Below are 15978 nucleotides of genomic sequence, written 5' to 3' on the forward strand. Positions count from 1 at the left end.
TCAGTTCAGTTCATAGGTGAGTTCATTCATTCACATGTTACATCAGTGAGAATTCTTGTTTAGTTATACCAAAATAGTTCAAAAATTACTTGCATCTAAAAAAAAAAAAAACAGGTTCATGATTCCTTCCTTCTGTTGTTATTCTCAAAATTCCTTTTGCTTTCAAATCCCATTCTCTTCTTTATCATACTTGGAATTTGTACTGCTTGTCCCTGTCAGTTACAATTACTTTTACATGGCTTAACAAAAGTATAATCAAATAAAGAAACAAAGTCTACAGAATAATTTCCATTTCAAATACAACACAATTCCGTAATGGTGGGGACAAAACCACATGAGCAAAACTCAACAGGATTCAATGGCAATGTAAAACCCAATAAGATGGATTTGTGTGTTAATGTGTTAAGGCATGCTGGAAATCTTTTGTTTCTCATTTTCCTAAAATACACAACAATACATAATAAAATATAAACATTCAGAAGAAAATTGTAGCTTTTCAGTTGATTCTTTCAACTTTCTTTACTCATCAGTATTAATGTCAGGGACTGAAGAAGTGTAATAGCTACCATCACATTCCAAATAATCTTATGGACAATTGTATTTATTTTAAAAGTCTTCATTACCTAAAATCTGTATGCGTTCTTATTCCCAAATCACCTTTAATACTTTCCTTGTATTAACTCAGAATGTTTGTAACTCCAAAAAGAGGTTCATTCCCAGGATGAAATTACCGGCTGGGTAATAAGGATTTGCCCAGAGAGCGGTGCTGCTGCGGCCATAAAAGTGTTGATCAATGCCTCTCAGGTGCTGAAATCTGAATAAATTGTAAGAATCTCTGATTATTTTGTTTCTCTTACCAGTCATAAATAATTCAAACATGCACAAACCAGTCACTTATTAAGGTTAAAATGCAGGAAATATAAAGTGTGTCCTGCACCAAATGACCCTGGCAAAGGCCAGGGCCAAGGATCTTTCTCACATAACAAGTTGGGGGCGGGTGGGAAGTAAATCGTTTTAAAAGCAATTGGTCAAAATGCTGAAAAAGTGCCTATACTCCACAAGTCAATAATTCTGCTTTAGAAACCTGACTTATAGAAACATAATCTTAGAATGCTCTGCATACAACAGTGTGTATGTGTGCAGTCGCTCAGTCCTACCCGAGGCTTTGCAACCCCAGGGACTGCAGTCCACCAGGCTCCTCGGTCCATGGGATTCTCCAGACAAGAATCCTGGAGTGGGCTGCCACTCCCTTCTCCAGGGGATCTTCCCGACCCAGGGACTGAACCCGCATCTTTGTGTCTCCTGCATTGGCAGGTGGGTTCTTTACCACCTGGGAAGCCACAACTGGGTCTACTAGTCTTTTACTGGTAACAAAATTGGATCATAGCCTGAGTGTCAAATAGTATAAAGTGGTCTTTACAAAGTGTCATGTAACGTTTGGAAGCCATCAAAAATGACCTTTGAACAGGTTGGAGGACTATGAAAGTGCTTATGATACATGGTTTATAATTCCTAGATACATATTTATAAGCTCATGCTGCTGCTGCTAAGTCACTTCAGTCGTGTTCGACTCTGTGCAACCCCATAGACGGCAGCCCACCAGGCTCCTCTGTCCATGGGATTTTCCAGGCAAGAGTACTGGAGTGGGTTGCCATTGCCTTCTCCTTATAAGCTCATAGTTCATAGATATACATGTATATGTGTGACACGTGGTATGTAGACAGGAAATGCTGCCTGCACTTTCAGTAAACAAAAAATGTTACCCACCAACCCAGTTTTACAAGAATCATGCCATCAGTCCTTGCAGCTGCCCAAGGAAGGTATGCCCTGAGGGCAATTCAGGATAGAGAAAAAGAGCATTCTATGCTTTAGATACTGGCACTAGATAGTTAAGATGCATATCTAAAGGATAATTTCAATGAGCTCAGATTCCTGCATCTTCTCAAACAGAGAAAAGTACTAAAATCATTAACTTGAGATTTCTATTCTTTGTGATTAGCAGTAATCCCTGGATTACTGACTCCTCTACGTGTCTGACTCCTCCCTTACCTCTTTGGAGCAGTTCCTCAGAGCTATCTGAGAGGCTGTCTCCCAGGTTATAGTCCTCAGTAAGATCCTCCAATAAGGCTTCACTCACAACTTTTAGGCTGTGCATTTTTCTTTAGTCAACAGATACATATTTGTATATATAAATTATATACAATAAATACTTGCATTATATATGATATATATGATTCTATCATACAGATCATCATATATCATATGGATCATGGCTACCTTAAATGACAAAAAAAAATAAAATAAAATTTACAAATAGTAACAATGGGCGATTTTTTCTTCTACATTTCTGATGTCTTCAACATTTGCTGTGACTATCATGAATTGCATTTATAATGGAACAGATAAACTTCTATATAATTGTATTTTAAAAGGACCAAAAAAACCAACTCAAGTAACCCTTGCACAAGTAGTAACAGCTATTTTTTTAATGGCTTTAATCAACCTGTTGGAAAAAGGAGACCGTCCAGAATCAGAAACCATAGTAGGCTCACCATCAAAGTAAAGAGGCAAGGTTATTGTTTTTAAAGCCCAACAGAAATGCCCACCAGAGAGAAAGCCCTTGGCGCCACTGAGGGGTAGGCAGTAGGGATGACTAGATACCATGTTCCCCAGGTGGGACTCTGAGGGGCTGACACTTAACCCTCTTGCAGTGGAAGCATGTTCAGAGCAAAGAAGCAGGAGACAGCCATCAGGAAGCACTCGGGGTCTGTGCAGGGGAGCGGTGATGAAAAAGCTAAAAGGGAACTTAAGACCAAAGGTCAAACAGCACCTGTGGCATGCTGACAACCTGGGCTCTCCACACTGCCTTCTGTACCTATGACCTCCACCCCACTTAAGCCACATCCTGTCACACCTGCCTGACCTTTCCTCTCTTTCCGGCTTCCAGTCCATCCCACACACAGCTCTCAGAAAGCCCTTCCAAAAGCACCGTTTGTTAACATATTTATTTATTTGGCTGTCAGGCCTTAGTTGCGGCAGGCAGGATATTTCATCCGTGTAGCTCACGGATTCTGTAGTTGTGGTACATGGGCTCAGTTCAGCTCTGTAGCTTATGGGATCTTAGTTCCCTGACCAGGGATAGAACTGAAGTCCCCTGCATTGCACAGCAGATGTTTAACCACTGGACCACCAGGGAATTCCCTTAAAAACCTTTAACAGGCTTCACGTGTCCTCTTAGTTGACCTGAGTCTTTATTTATTGCCCTTTGAAATGCTGATTATCACATCTACCTTATGGAGGCCCTACAAGGACTGGAAAAGGTAACATGTTATCATAGGCTCACTAACACAAGGTCTCCTGGGAGAGGAGACAACTGGAAACAGCTGGGTGTGAGCAAAACATGGGTGTTCCTTGCTTCCAACCACGGCAACACAAAAGGATCTGATTTTGAGGGGATTTGAGACTGAGCAATACAGTGGAATATCCACCAGAGGGCAGATAGAATGGAAACCACAATTACAGAAAACTAACCAAATTGACCACTTGGATCACCGGCTTGTCTAACTCAATGAAACCATGAGCCATGCCACGTAGGGCCACCCAAGCTGGACAGGTCATGGTGGAGAGTTCTGACAAAACATGGTCCACTGGAGAAAGGAATGGCAAACCACTTTAGTATTCTTGCCTTGAGAACCCCATGAACAGTATGAAAAGGCAAAAAGATATGACACAAAGATGAGCTGGCTGGGTCAGTAGGTACCGAATATGCTACTGAAGATCAGTGGAGAAATAACTTCAGAAAGAATGAAGAGACGGAGCCAAAGCAAAAACACCCAGCTGTGGATGTGACTGGTGATGGAAGTAAAGTCTGATGCTATAAGGAACAGTATTGTATAGGAACCTGGAATGTTAGGTCCATGAATCAAGGTAAACTGGAAGTGGTCAAACAGGAGATGACAAGAGTGAACATTGACATTTTAGGAATCAGTGACCTAAAATGGACCGGAATGGGTGAATTTAATTCAGGTGACCATTATATCTACTACTGTGGGCAAGAAGAAATGGAGTAGCCCTCATAGTCAGCAAGAGTCTGAAATGCAGTACTTGGGTGCAATCTCAAAAACAAAAGAATGATCTCTGTTCGTTTCCAAGCAAACCATTCAATATCACAGCAATCCAAGTCTATACCCCACCCACTAATGCTGAAGAAACTGAAGTTGACGGTTCATTGAAGACCTTCAAGACCTTCTAGAACTAACACCAAAAAAAGATGACCTTTTCATCACAGGGGACTGGAAAGGAAAAGTAGAAAGTCAAGAGATACCTGGAGTAGCAGGCAAATTTGGACTTGGAATACGGAATGAAGCAGGGCAAAGGCTAATAGAGTTCTGCCAAGAGAATGCACTGGTCATAGCAAACACCCTCTTCCAACAACACAAGAGAAGACTCTACACATGGACATCACCAGATGGTCAACACTGAAATCAGATTGATTATATTCTTTGCAGCCAAAGATACAAAGAGACACTCTATACAGTCAGCAAAAACAAGACTGGGAGCTGACTGTGGCTCATATCATGAACTCCTTTTGCAAAACTCGGACTTAAATTGAAGAAAGTAGAGAAAACCACTAGACCATTCAGGTATGACCTAAATCAAATCTTTTATGATTATACAGTGGAAATGACAAATAGGTTCAAGGGATTAGATCTGATAGATAGAATGTCTGAAGAACTATGGACAGAGGTTTTAACATTGTATAGGAAGCTGTGATCAAAACCATCCCCAAGAAGAAATGCAAAAAGGCAAAATGGTTGTCTGAGGAGGCCTTCCAAATAGCTGAGAAAAGAAGAGAAGCGAAGCACAAAGGAGAAAAGGAAAGATATACCCATCTGCATGCAGAGTTCCAAAGAATAGCAAGGAGATATAAGAAAGCCTTCCTCAGTGATCAATGCAAAGAAATAGAGGAAAACAACAGAATTGGAAAGACTCGAGATCTCTTCAAGAAAATTAGAGGTACCAAGGGAACATTTCATGCAAAGATGGGCTCAATAAAGGACAGAAACAGTATGGGCCTAACAGAAGAAGAAGATACTAAGAAGTGTGCTGTACTTAGTCACTCAGTCATGTCCAGAACTCTTTGTGACCCCATGCACTGTAACCCACCAGGTTCCTCTATCCATGGGATTCTCCAGGCAAGAATACTGGAATAGGTTGCCATTTCCTCCTCCAGGGGATCTTCCCAACCCAGGGATCGAACCCAGGTCTTCCACAATGCAGGTGGACTCTTTACCATCTGAGCCACTAGGAAGTCAAATATTAAGAAGAGGTGGCAAGAATACACAGAAGAACTATACAAAAAAGATCTCAGGACCCAGATAATCATGATGGTGTGATCACTCACCTAGAGCCAGACATCCTGCAGTGTGAAGTCAACTGGGCCTTACCATCACTAAAAACACAGCTCGTGGAGGTGATGGGATTCTAGCTAAGCTATTACAAATCCTAAAAGATGATACTGCGAAAGTGCTGCACTCAATATGCCAGCAAATTTGGAAAACTCAGCAGTGGCCACAGGACTGGAAAAGGTCAGTTTTCATTTCAATCCCAAAGAAAGGCAATGCCAAAGAACATTCAAACTACTGCTCAGTTGCACTCATCTCACACGCTAGCAAAGTAATGCTCAAAATTTTCCAAGCCAGGCTTCAACAGTACATGAACCGTGAACTTTCACATGTTTAAGCTGGATTTAGAAAAGGTAGAGGAACCAGAGATCAAATTGCTAATATCCACTGGATCATAGAACAAGCAAGAGAATTACAGAAATACATCTACTTCTGCTTTATCGACTATGCCAGAGCCTTTGACTGTGGGGATCACAACAAACTGTGGAAAGTTCTTCAAGAGATGGGAATACCAGGCCACCTTATTTTCCTCCTGAGAAATCTGTATGCAGGTCAAGAAGCAACAGTTAGAACCTGACATGGAACAATGGACTGGTTTCAAATTGGGAAAGAAGTACATCAGGCTGTGTATTTTCACCTTGCTTATTTAACTTATATGCAGAGTACATCATGCAAAATGTTAGACTAGATGAAGCCCAAGCTGGAATCAAGATTGCCAGGAGAAATATCACTAACCTCAGATATGCAGATGACACCATCCTTAGGGCAGAAAGCAAACAGGAACTAAAGGTCCTCTTGATGAAAGTGAAAGAGGAGAGTAAAAAAAGCTGGCTTAAAACTCAACATTCAAAAAACTAAGATCACGGCATCTGGTCCCATCACTTCATGGCAAATAGGTAAACAATGAAAACAGTGTCAGACTTTATTTTTGGGGGCTCCAAAATCACTGCAGATGGTGACTGCAGCCATGAAATTAAATGATGCTTGATCCTTGGAAGAAAAGCTATGACAAGCCTAGACAGCATATTCAAAAGCAGAGATACTCCTTTGCCAACAAGGTCCGTCTAGTCAAAGCTATGGTTTTTCCAGTAATCATGTATGGATGTTAAAGTTGGACCATAAAGAAAGCTGAGTGCTGAAGATTTGATTCTTTTGAACTCTGGTGTTGGAGAAGACTTTTGAGAGTCCCTTGAACTGCAAGGAGATCCAACAAGTCCATCTTAAAGGAAATCAGTCCTGAATATTCATTGGAAGGACTGATGCTGAAACTGAAACTCCAATACTTTGGCCACCTGATGCAAAGAACTGACTCATTTGAAAAGACCCTGATGCTAGGAAAGACTGAAGGCAGAAGGGAGAAAGGGACAACAGAGGATGAGATGGTTGGATGGCATCACTGACTCAATGGACATGAGTTTGAGCAAAGTCCAGGTGTTTGTGATGGACAGAAAAGCATGGCGTGCTGCAGTCCATGGGACTGTGAAGAGTTGGACACGACTGAGTGACTGAGTTGAACTGAATACAGTGGACCCCTATTTGCTAAGGTACCTCTGAGACCATTGGTTTCGTCAAATGCAGATAACATGTGAAAGATCAGACATCAATCCGGGTCCAGTCAATGGTGCCCTGACCAGCAGGGACACAGAATCAGGTCAAGCTAGATGACTCAGGCTTGAGTCCACTTTCCCCAGATGCTTTTAGAAATGGTTAAGAACTTGGAAATTTCACAAGCTTTTCTGTAGTATTTACTATACTTGATCAAATCCAAGATATGTCAATCCCTGGTCAAGGAACTAATTCCCACATGCCACAACTAAAGATCCTGCAGGCTGCAACAAAGATCAAAGATCCTGCATGCTGTAGCTAAGATCTGGTACAGCCAAATAAATAAATAAATATTTTTTAAAAGAAAATTTGTTCAAAACAAATAAATAAAGGGCATTTTCCAGCTCCAAAGATAAGAACAGAAACTGCTCATTCTCCCAGGAGTTATAGCAGCAGAAGAGAAAAACATCTCCATACAAGAAAATGTGGCCCTGGCTTCAAGGCACTGGACTCCAGAAGCAAAGACTGCCCTTTACCTGGTGGTTCTGTCACGGCACCATCTGGTACACGGGGTCACCAACTTTCAGGCTCCCAATTTTTTCCACCGAATAATAGATTCCAAACAGTGGGGACGACTTGTAAATTGATTTCTCAGAAGGATCACACAGGCGGTAACTGAAAGAAGCAAAAATTCACCCTCAGGGACAAGAAGGGAATAATCTAGGTGCTCTCAATGGAATTCAGCTTTCATGCTCAGCTTCTCCATAAATAACTAGCAAACCTTTTCTAAAATGTGGACAGAGAAGTCCGGGTAAGTCAAACTTCAAATAAACCTGGTTTTTCTAGAATATCCTGAGAGTCTAAACAATTTTTCTATGGCTTTGGTTTGAAGTCCCAATGAAAAACTTGTACGTGTCACTTAAAATACTTTGTTTGCATGCGTACAAACATGGGAAATCAGTGCTCATGCAATCTCACAGTGGACCTGCCCTGAACTCCAGGCTTTCTGCCCCTCCACGGTTATAAGTCCAAACCTGGGATCTTTGATAAAACTGAAGACAGAGGTGCTGTTGGCAGGTGGGCTGGGCTGTTACTGAGGTTAATTTTTTTTAAGGCTTGTCTAAAGAGAAAATAATCATTTCACTGGGTCTTAAAAAATAAAAAACAAAATAGAATTGCCAATCTGAAGGCTTTAAGAAGTAATCTCCTCTGGAACTTAAATCCATTAGAAACACACAAAAAACAGAGGAAAGGGAAACAGAACAGAATACAACTTCCAGAAAAAGTTAATTTAAGTTTAAAAACACATTCTATATTGAGAACGAAAGTCAGCCAAAATTCTATAAGTAACAAAACACCCTAACACAAAAGAAGCTCTTGAATAAACAAACTCAGACAACTCATTTCATTCCCCTTTTCAACTATTTCATTACACAACTCAATTATTCTCATCCTCCTGCTACTGATTCTAATAAATAAATTAGAGTTGCAAACAAGGTCTTAATTTGGAAATAGATGTGTAAAGCTTATTAAAAACTGAAGTCAGAGAGATGAAAATTTCAAAATGTGCAATCATACAATTGAAAATTTGTCCAAAACTCTACAAGTGTCATCTAGGAAAAAAAAAAAAGGAGGCAACAAATACTCACTGACATTAATAACAGACACAAAGAACCAGAAGGCACGAAGGTGCCCAGACAGGGCACCTGTAGCCACAAGTGGTTTGAGGCTGGGGATAATATAAAATACACCAGACACATTGACGCTGTTACCTCTTCAGGGTTTCGAGTGGCTCCTTCCTGTCAATCACTCCAGTATCTGGGTCCACCGTGGTCATAATGCACCTGTCACACAATAATGAAGGGTCAGAGGACAGTTAAGAACCGGTGACCCTGCCATGCCCCAGAGATCCAGTCTCACAAGACTCCTTACCTGGGGCAAGCCAAAATCTTTTTCATTTCTACATTGCCAATGAGAAGTTCATCCCAAGTGTCCTAGGAGAAAAGGAGACAGTATCTTTTAAATTAAGGCTCCATCCAGGCTTATTCCAGTTTATTCTTCGGCTGGTCCTAGGAAGCTAGCAGAAGAACAGAGTACAAGAGGATGCTATGAAGTAGCAGAAAGTAGTAGTCCCTAAGGACTCAAAGGAAGGAGGGTGTAGCATGCAGAGTTTTTTTTTGGCTGCATTACGCAGCACATAAAATCTTAGTTCCCCAACCAGGGAATAAGCCCTTGCCCCCTGCACTGGAAGCATGGGGTGTTAACCACTGGATGGACAAGGAAGTTCCAGGACACAGTTCTTGACTGGGCCTCAGAAGCCTGCCTCTGTCAGCACAACAAAATACATCTTCTCCAGGAGCCAGGTTGCCATGAGAACCATCAAGCAACTCCAGGTCAAGTTAATGATGTATAATGAGAAGTGGAAAGCTTGCATGACTGCCCACTCTTTCCTTGTGCTAAGCTGCAATGGAAGCCAAGTTACAATCTGAGGGTTCTTTGATGAGTGGGACATGGCCCAAGAGAAGTCGGTTCTAAGATGCACCCATTCAGCACCGCTGCTGGTCCTGACCAGCCACAGCCAACTGCCCAGCCTTGTTTTACCCATCTTAAACCGTGGTAGGTCTAGCCAATGTCTGCCTTGGGATTTCCTTCAAACCTCATGACTGGGGGAGGAATTAATATGGTCCCATTTTTACACAAAGATACAGAGGCAGAGAAAGTTTACAAAATATTTTCAGGGTCACAGGTTTGAAAACTTTTCTTATTCTGAAGCAGGGCTTTTAACCACCCAGCTTTTAACTAACCCCATGTCTATACCACTTGGTATAGGTCTGTCTAGTCAAAGCTATGCTTTTTCTAGTAGTCGTGTATGGATGTCAGAGTTGGACTATAAAGAAAGATGAGTGCCGAAGAATCGATGCTTTTGAACTGTGGTGTTGGAGAAGAGTCTTGAGAATCCCTCGGACAGCAAGGAGATCCAAACAGTCCATCCTAAAGGAGATCAGTCCTGAATATTCTTTGGAAGGACTGATGCTGAAGCTGAAACTCGAATACTTTGGTCACCCAATGCAAAGAACAGACTCATTGGAAAAGACCCTGATGCTGGGAAAGATTGAAGGCCAGAGGAGAAGGGGACGACAGAGGATGAGATGGTTGGATGGCATCACCGACTCAATGGACATGAGTCTGAGTAAACTCTGGGAGTTGGTGATGGACAGGGAAGCCTGGGGTGTTGCAGTCCATGGGGTTGCAAAGTTTAACACAACTGAGCGACTGAACTGAACTGAAGATTCACACTGAGTGGAATGATTATGACAGGAGTCAGCTTGTGTTTCTTTTTTTCTTTTGCGTGTATCATTTTTTTTGGCCATTCATATTTGGGAGTTGGTGATGGACAGGGAGGCCTGACATGCTGCAGTCCATGGGGTCGCAAAGAGTTGGACACAACTGACCGACTGAACTGAACTGATACCACCTGGAGTAGAAAATGGTTAGCCACTCCAGTATTCCTGCATGGAGAATTTTCCATGGACAGAGGAGCCTGGCGGACTACAGATCACAGGATTGCAGAATCAGACACGACTGGGCACGCACATACATCTATATACCTATCTATCTGTACACAAGTACACAAGTATACATACATACATATAAACAGATAAATATGGAGGTTGTATTAATTACAGTATATATACATATATGAAAGTGAAAGTCGCTCAGTCGTGTCTGACTCTTTGCAAGCCCATGGACTATAGACAGTCCTTGGAATTCTCCAGGCCAGAATACTGGAGTGGGTAGCCTTTCCTTTCTCCAGGGGATCTTCCCAACCCAGGGATCGAACCCAGGTTTCCCAAATTGCAGGCGGATTCTTTACCAGCTGAGCCACAGGTAAGCCCATAAACAAATATATATATACACATACATACACGCATTCACACACACACACACACACACACACACACATATATATGAGGAGGATATGTTAACAGGCCTCTCCTGCTAACAGAAAAGCCATCTGTAAAGCCTGAATTTCACAAGCCAACCCTTTGTCCAGGCCCCAAGGGAGACAAGGGAGGCATCAGGGGATAGGGCCTCACTCTAGGCTCCATACACCAATAGTGTCTATAACTAGATGTGTTAGGGGTAGCACACTGGCTGAAATCGCCCACCTTGGCCAGGCATCATAGTAACCATTTGCATGAGCTGTTTTACGACAGGAGGTCCTGGTAAGGAACACGAAACTAATAAGCCACCACCGACAGGAAGAGTTCAGGAAAGGTCAAAAGCAGACACCGCATGTCCAACTACCTCCCAGAATCCTTCTCTCTGCATCCATCTTGGCTGAACAAGGTGTGCACCACCAGGAAGGACTCTGAGTCAGAATGATTGGCTAAAGACAACCCGGAAACTAATCCCATCACCATAAAACCCGAGACTGTGAGCCAGGTGCAACGTGCCTTGAAAATTTGTTTCCTGATCTCAACCCAAGTGAGCTTTTGGAGATCATGGGTCTGAGGATTTGGTGAGAAATCCAGCCTCCAAGTGAGGCAGTGGGGCATCCAGTCCTCTCAGCTGGTGGCTCACTGCCCCGGAGACAGGAGAGGAGACTAGTCCATCCCTGCAGGAGGCAGGGCAGAGAGGGGAATGGGGCCTCGCAGGTAATGTCCCCCTTCCCTGCTGATGACCAGGCTGTGATCATGCTAGGGACCTCTTTCAGGGAACACTAGACCACCCCTTCCCCACCCCGGGCCTACTGGGGAGACTTAGCAAATGCACTGGCAACCCACTCCAGTGTTCTTGCCTGGAGAATCCCAGGGACGGGGGAGCCTGGTGGGCTGCCGTCTATGGGGTCACACAGAGTTGGACACGACTGAAGTGACTTAGCAGCAGTAGCAGCAGCAGCAAATACACAAAAAGAAGTCCAGTGCCTAACTGGGTCTTCCCAACTGGGAAATCTCTGCGGGATATGACTGAGGTAAGGGGGTTTCTGTGGATGCCTTGGGTTCCCAACTGCCATTTATGAAACTCTGTGATGTAAGAAATGAAGTGTTTCCTGCCATATCAAAGAACAAGGATGTCACAGCCATCAGCCCTCCAAATGTGAATTCCTGAGCCCAGAGGGCACCCAGGAGAAACAATACCTGCTATCAGGCAGCCATCAGCCACTCCCCACGGTCAGCATTAAGGAGCTGGGAAGAGTGGGGGGGTGCGGAAAGGGGCAGGCGGTTAGGATGGCAGACTGGGAGGAGAGAAACGCAGGATACTGGCCCCAGAGAGCTGAGATGCATTTGAAAGGAATGATTTCAGTGAGCCCAGAATCTTGTAATTTCCCATATGCAGAAAAAGGGCTAAATTCCTTAACTTGAGATATCTGTGTGTGTGTGTGTGTGTGTGTGTGTGTGTGTGTGTGTATGTGTTAGTCGCTCAGTCATATCCGACTCTTTGCAACCCCATGGGCTTCTCTGTCCATGGGATTCTCCAGGCAAGAATACTGGAGTGGGTTGTCATTTCCTCCTGCAGGACATCTTCCCAACAGAGGGATCGAACCCACGTCACTTAATGTCCCCTGCACTGGCAGGTGGGTTCTTTACTGCTAGGGCCACCTGAGATACCTGGTCTCCCTTAATTAACAATAATTTTTCGATGTTCAGACCACCTGACATTTATCGAAAACTTCTATACAACCTGAACACACGCCTCCCACCCCCCACCCCCACCCCTGTCTCCTAAGAGCAGTTCCCTCAGGGTCACTTGAGATGCTGTCTCTGGGGTCTGAAGTCCTAAAAATTCCCACCGAATAAAACATAATTCTCTGCTTCTAGGTTGTGACTATCTTTTAAGGCAACAGTGGAAATAAACTCTGAGTTTCAAACAACTAATTGAGGGGTGAACTATGTAATAACTCTTGTAAAAGGCAAGGCTACATCATATAAAATCCTTTGTCCCTGTTCAGTCGCTAAGTCATGTAAAATGGAATCTCTAGAGTCTAGCCGGGACTTTTGACGAGCAATAACACTGCAAGACGGTCATAGCGCCTGGCTCGCCTCCTGAAGAACCGTGACCTCCCAACCGTGACCGATAATACAGCTCCTGTATCTGGAAGTGAAGGGTCTCTGGCGCCCGGGCCTGGAAGGAGCTAACAAGACTAGACGCACTTCGCCACACGAGGGCGCTGCGGGCACAGGCATGCAAGCCCATCGGGCAGCCAGTGCAGAACCCTGCCCGCTTCCCCAGTACCTCCCCGTTCCATTTCTTTTTACAAGTGCTGATGAATTTCATATATCAAAGCCACATAGCTGTGTAAAGCCGACCTCGTGATTATCATATAAAGCGAGAAGCCTGAAAAGTTCAGTTAGATTTCCTAGTTTACAAGACATTCAATCTGCTCTTAACGGGCTTCCCAGGTGACTCTGGTAAAGAGACACAGGTTCAGTCCCTGGATGCAGAAGATCCCCTGGAGAAAGAAATGGCACCCCACTCCAGTACTCTTGCCTGGGGAAATCCCACGGACAGAGGAGCCCGGCAGGCTACAGTCCATGGGATGGCAAAGAATTGGACACGACTGAGTGACTACACCGGAAAAGGCGATGGCACCCCACTCCAGTCCTCTTGCCTGGAAAATCCCATGGATGGAGGAGCCTGGTGGGCTGCAGTCCATGGGGTCGCGGACTGAGCGACTTCACTTTCACTTTTCCCTTTCATGCATTGGAGAAGGAAATGGCAACTCACTTCAGTGTTCTTCCCTGGAAAATCCCAGGGACAGGGGAGCCTGGTGGGCTGCCGTCTATGGGGTCGCAGAGTTGGACATGACTGAAGCGACTTAGCAGCAACAGCAGCAGAGTGACTACACAGCAGCAAAAGAGGAGCGGAAGCTCTCTAGGCTCTAGCTCACATACTTCTGCCCCTCTTTCTCAGCCCCTGAAAGTCTCTGTGGCAAATAGTTCAAGTCACCGAGGTGCAGTCAAAAAACAAAGGTATAGGAGCTCTCCTTAAGTAAAGGCAGTAGCCCCATCGACAGCTTCTTGAGGACCGTGAATGTCTGGCTGCTCCTCCACCCAGAACTTGGGTCTCCCTCGTGCTCATCATGTTGGCTTTTCTAAATCAAGACTAATTTCCTTGAGGTCCTTCGAGGTCCCCTCGCAAAGTGGGGGTGTCATAAAAGCTCCCTGGAGGAGAACAGAGACACCTATTTGCCCCTGCAGTCGACCATATGCATACAACACCAAGAGTGAACCCTAAGGCCAGCTATGGACTTTGGGTGATTATGATGTCAGTATAGATTCATCCTTGGTTAAAAAATGCCAAGTGAGTGATGCTGATACCAGGGGAGGCTACATATGGGGGGCTAGGAATAGATGGGAAATGGTCACTGAGATAAGAAGCACTGGTCAATTTTATTACTTTGTTTAAATATTTATTTGTATGTTTATTTATTTGGCTGTGCGGGGTCCCAGCTGCAGCATCAAGATCTTCCTTGTATCATGGGAGATCGATCGCTGTGGCTCACAGACGCTCTAGTTGTGGCACGGGCTCAGTTGTTCCCGGGCATGTAAGGATCTTAGTTCCCCAACCAGGGATCCAACCCATGTCCCCTGCCTTGCAAGGCGGATTCCTAACCACTGGACCACTAGGGAAGTCCCAACTCTATTATTTTTTAAACTTCATTGCTCCACATTCCCAGAATTCAAGCATACCACACCGGCCCAAAGGAAACTGCTTTAAAAATAACTGCTTAATATCCTGAATTACATGGAAAAAGTACAAAGTGCTTTGGGTTCCAAAGAGTAAATATTGCACAATGCATCCTCCTATTGCTCTATGATTTTGTAATAAATAATGGCCTGAATTTTTGCACTATGCTTAGGTTTGCTGTATGTTTATTATTAGTTGGTCTATGAAATATTTAGGTGCATTATAATTTTATATTAATATTTAACAAAGTCCTGCTAACTGAAAAGGTTATAGATGGTGCCAGGTAGCCAGGTTAGTGCATCAGGCCCTTAACTCTTGGGCTTCTTAATTTAAAAGAAAATAAATCAACCCCATTATCATTTTATAGTAAAGATTTTTTTAATATGCATTTCCAAAGGACTCTTCTATTCAAATAAGAATACTCTTCCTTATGTACTATTTCTGTAAGCCTATCACAAGGCAGGAAAAAAACAACAAATGGACTTGGGAGTACAAGGTCACTTAACATTTTTTAAACTGAAAAAACAAGGCTCCACCCACTCAAATTGCCTAAGCAAATATAATTAGGCTTACATCAGCTGTCGGTTCGGTTTGACAAGTTAGAGGTGACCCAAAAAGTCTTAGTTGGCAAGTTACAGGAAAGCACAAATTCTTTAGCCAGGAATGGGAGTACCTTTTCTTCTTCTTCCTCTGGTTCAAGATCTTATACTAAAATTAATATCTTTAGTGGAGACAAATCAAGAAAAATGTATTCCCTACAAGAAAGTGTCTCAGCAAAGAATGGGCCAGTTTTACAGGAGTCCTGTGCAAGAATTTTTGCTTCATGGACTAATTTCTGATCAGTCTTCAGCATTATTGATACTGAGTCTCATTTCATTCTGTGTTTAACAAGTATCTAATGACTCTGAACTTCTGCACCCTCTATTCATCAGCGCAGAAAAACAGAACAGGGGAGAAATACGCGGGTTTACTGGGAATGTTTCTGGAGAGGCTTGAGCCTCAAGCTCTGGACCGTTTTGAGACCCTGCACTTAATCTTGGTTTTGTTATTTTCTCCTCTTAAAGAGCCCTCTCAAATTGTATCCACTTCAGGTCACACCAAATCTGGGTTATTCCTGGGGAGAAAAACAAGTCTCTTCCATCAGGCAGCTGATGCCCAAAGAATGTCAGCATTCCTGTTTCTCCCACCCCCTCTGACACCCTTGCCCCTCAACCCTCCTAAATCAGCACTTTCCTGGGCACTGTTTGCACAAGAGTCACCTAGGATGATGCTGCCAACACAGTCACAAGCCTGATCATAATTCTGACGCAGGTTTCAGGTAAGGTGGGCTGATCTC

General features: G+C 43.5%; 1 protein-coding gene across 1 annotated transcript in view; it reads right to left on the reverse strand.

Annotated features, from left to right (window-relative positions):
- Positions 1–28: 28 nt before the first annotated feature.
- MTARC2 (mitochondrial amidoxime reducing component 2) overlaps positions 29–15978 on the reverse strand; it is a 38620-nt gene continuing 22670 nt past the window's right edge. The window contains exons 5-8 of the mRNA XM_040263243.1: positions 8883–8944; positions 8723–8794; positions 7487–7625; positions 29–814 (exon numbers count right to left, since the gene is read on the reverse strand). Of these exons, the coding sequence (XP_040119177.1) occupies positions 7499–7625; positions 8723–8794; positions 8883–8944 (261 nt within the window). The 3' untranslated portion in view covers positions 29–814; positions 7487–7498. The remainder of the gene's footprint in view (positions 815–7486; positions 7626–8722; positions 8795–8882; positions 8945–15978) is intronic.

Source organism: Oryx dammah, unplaced genomic scaffold, assembly GCF_014754425.2.
Source record: "Oryx dammah isolate SB20612 unplaced genomic scaffold, SCBI_Odam_1.1 HiC_scaffold_21, whole genome shotgun sequence".
Taxonomy (NCBI): Eukaryota; Metazoa; Chordata; class Mammalia; order Artiodactyla; family Bovidae; genus Oryx; species Oryx dammah.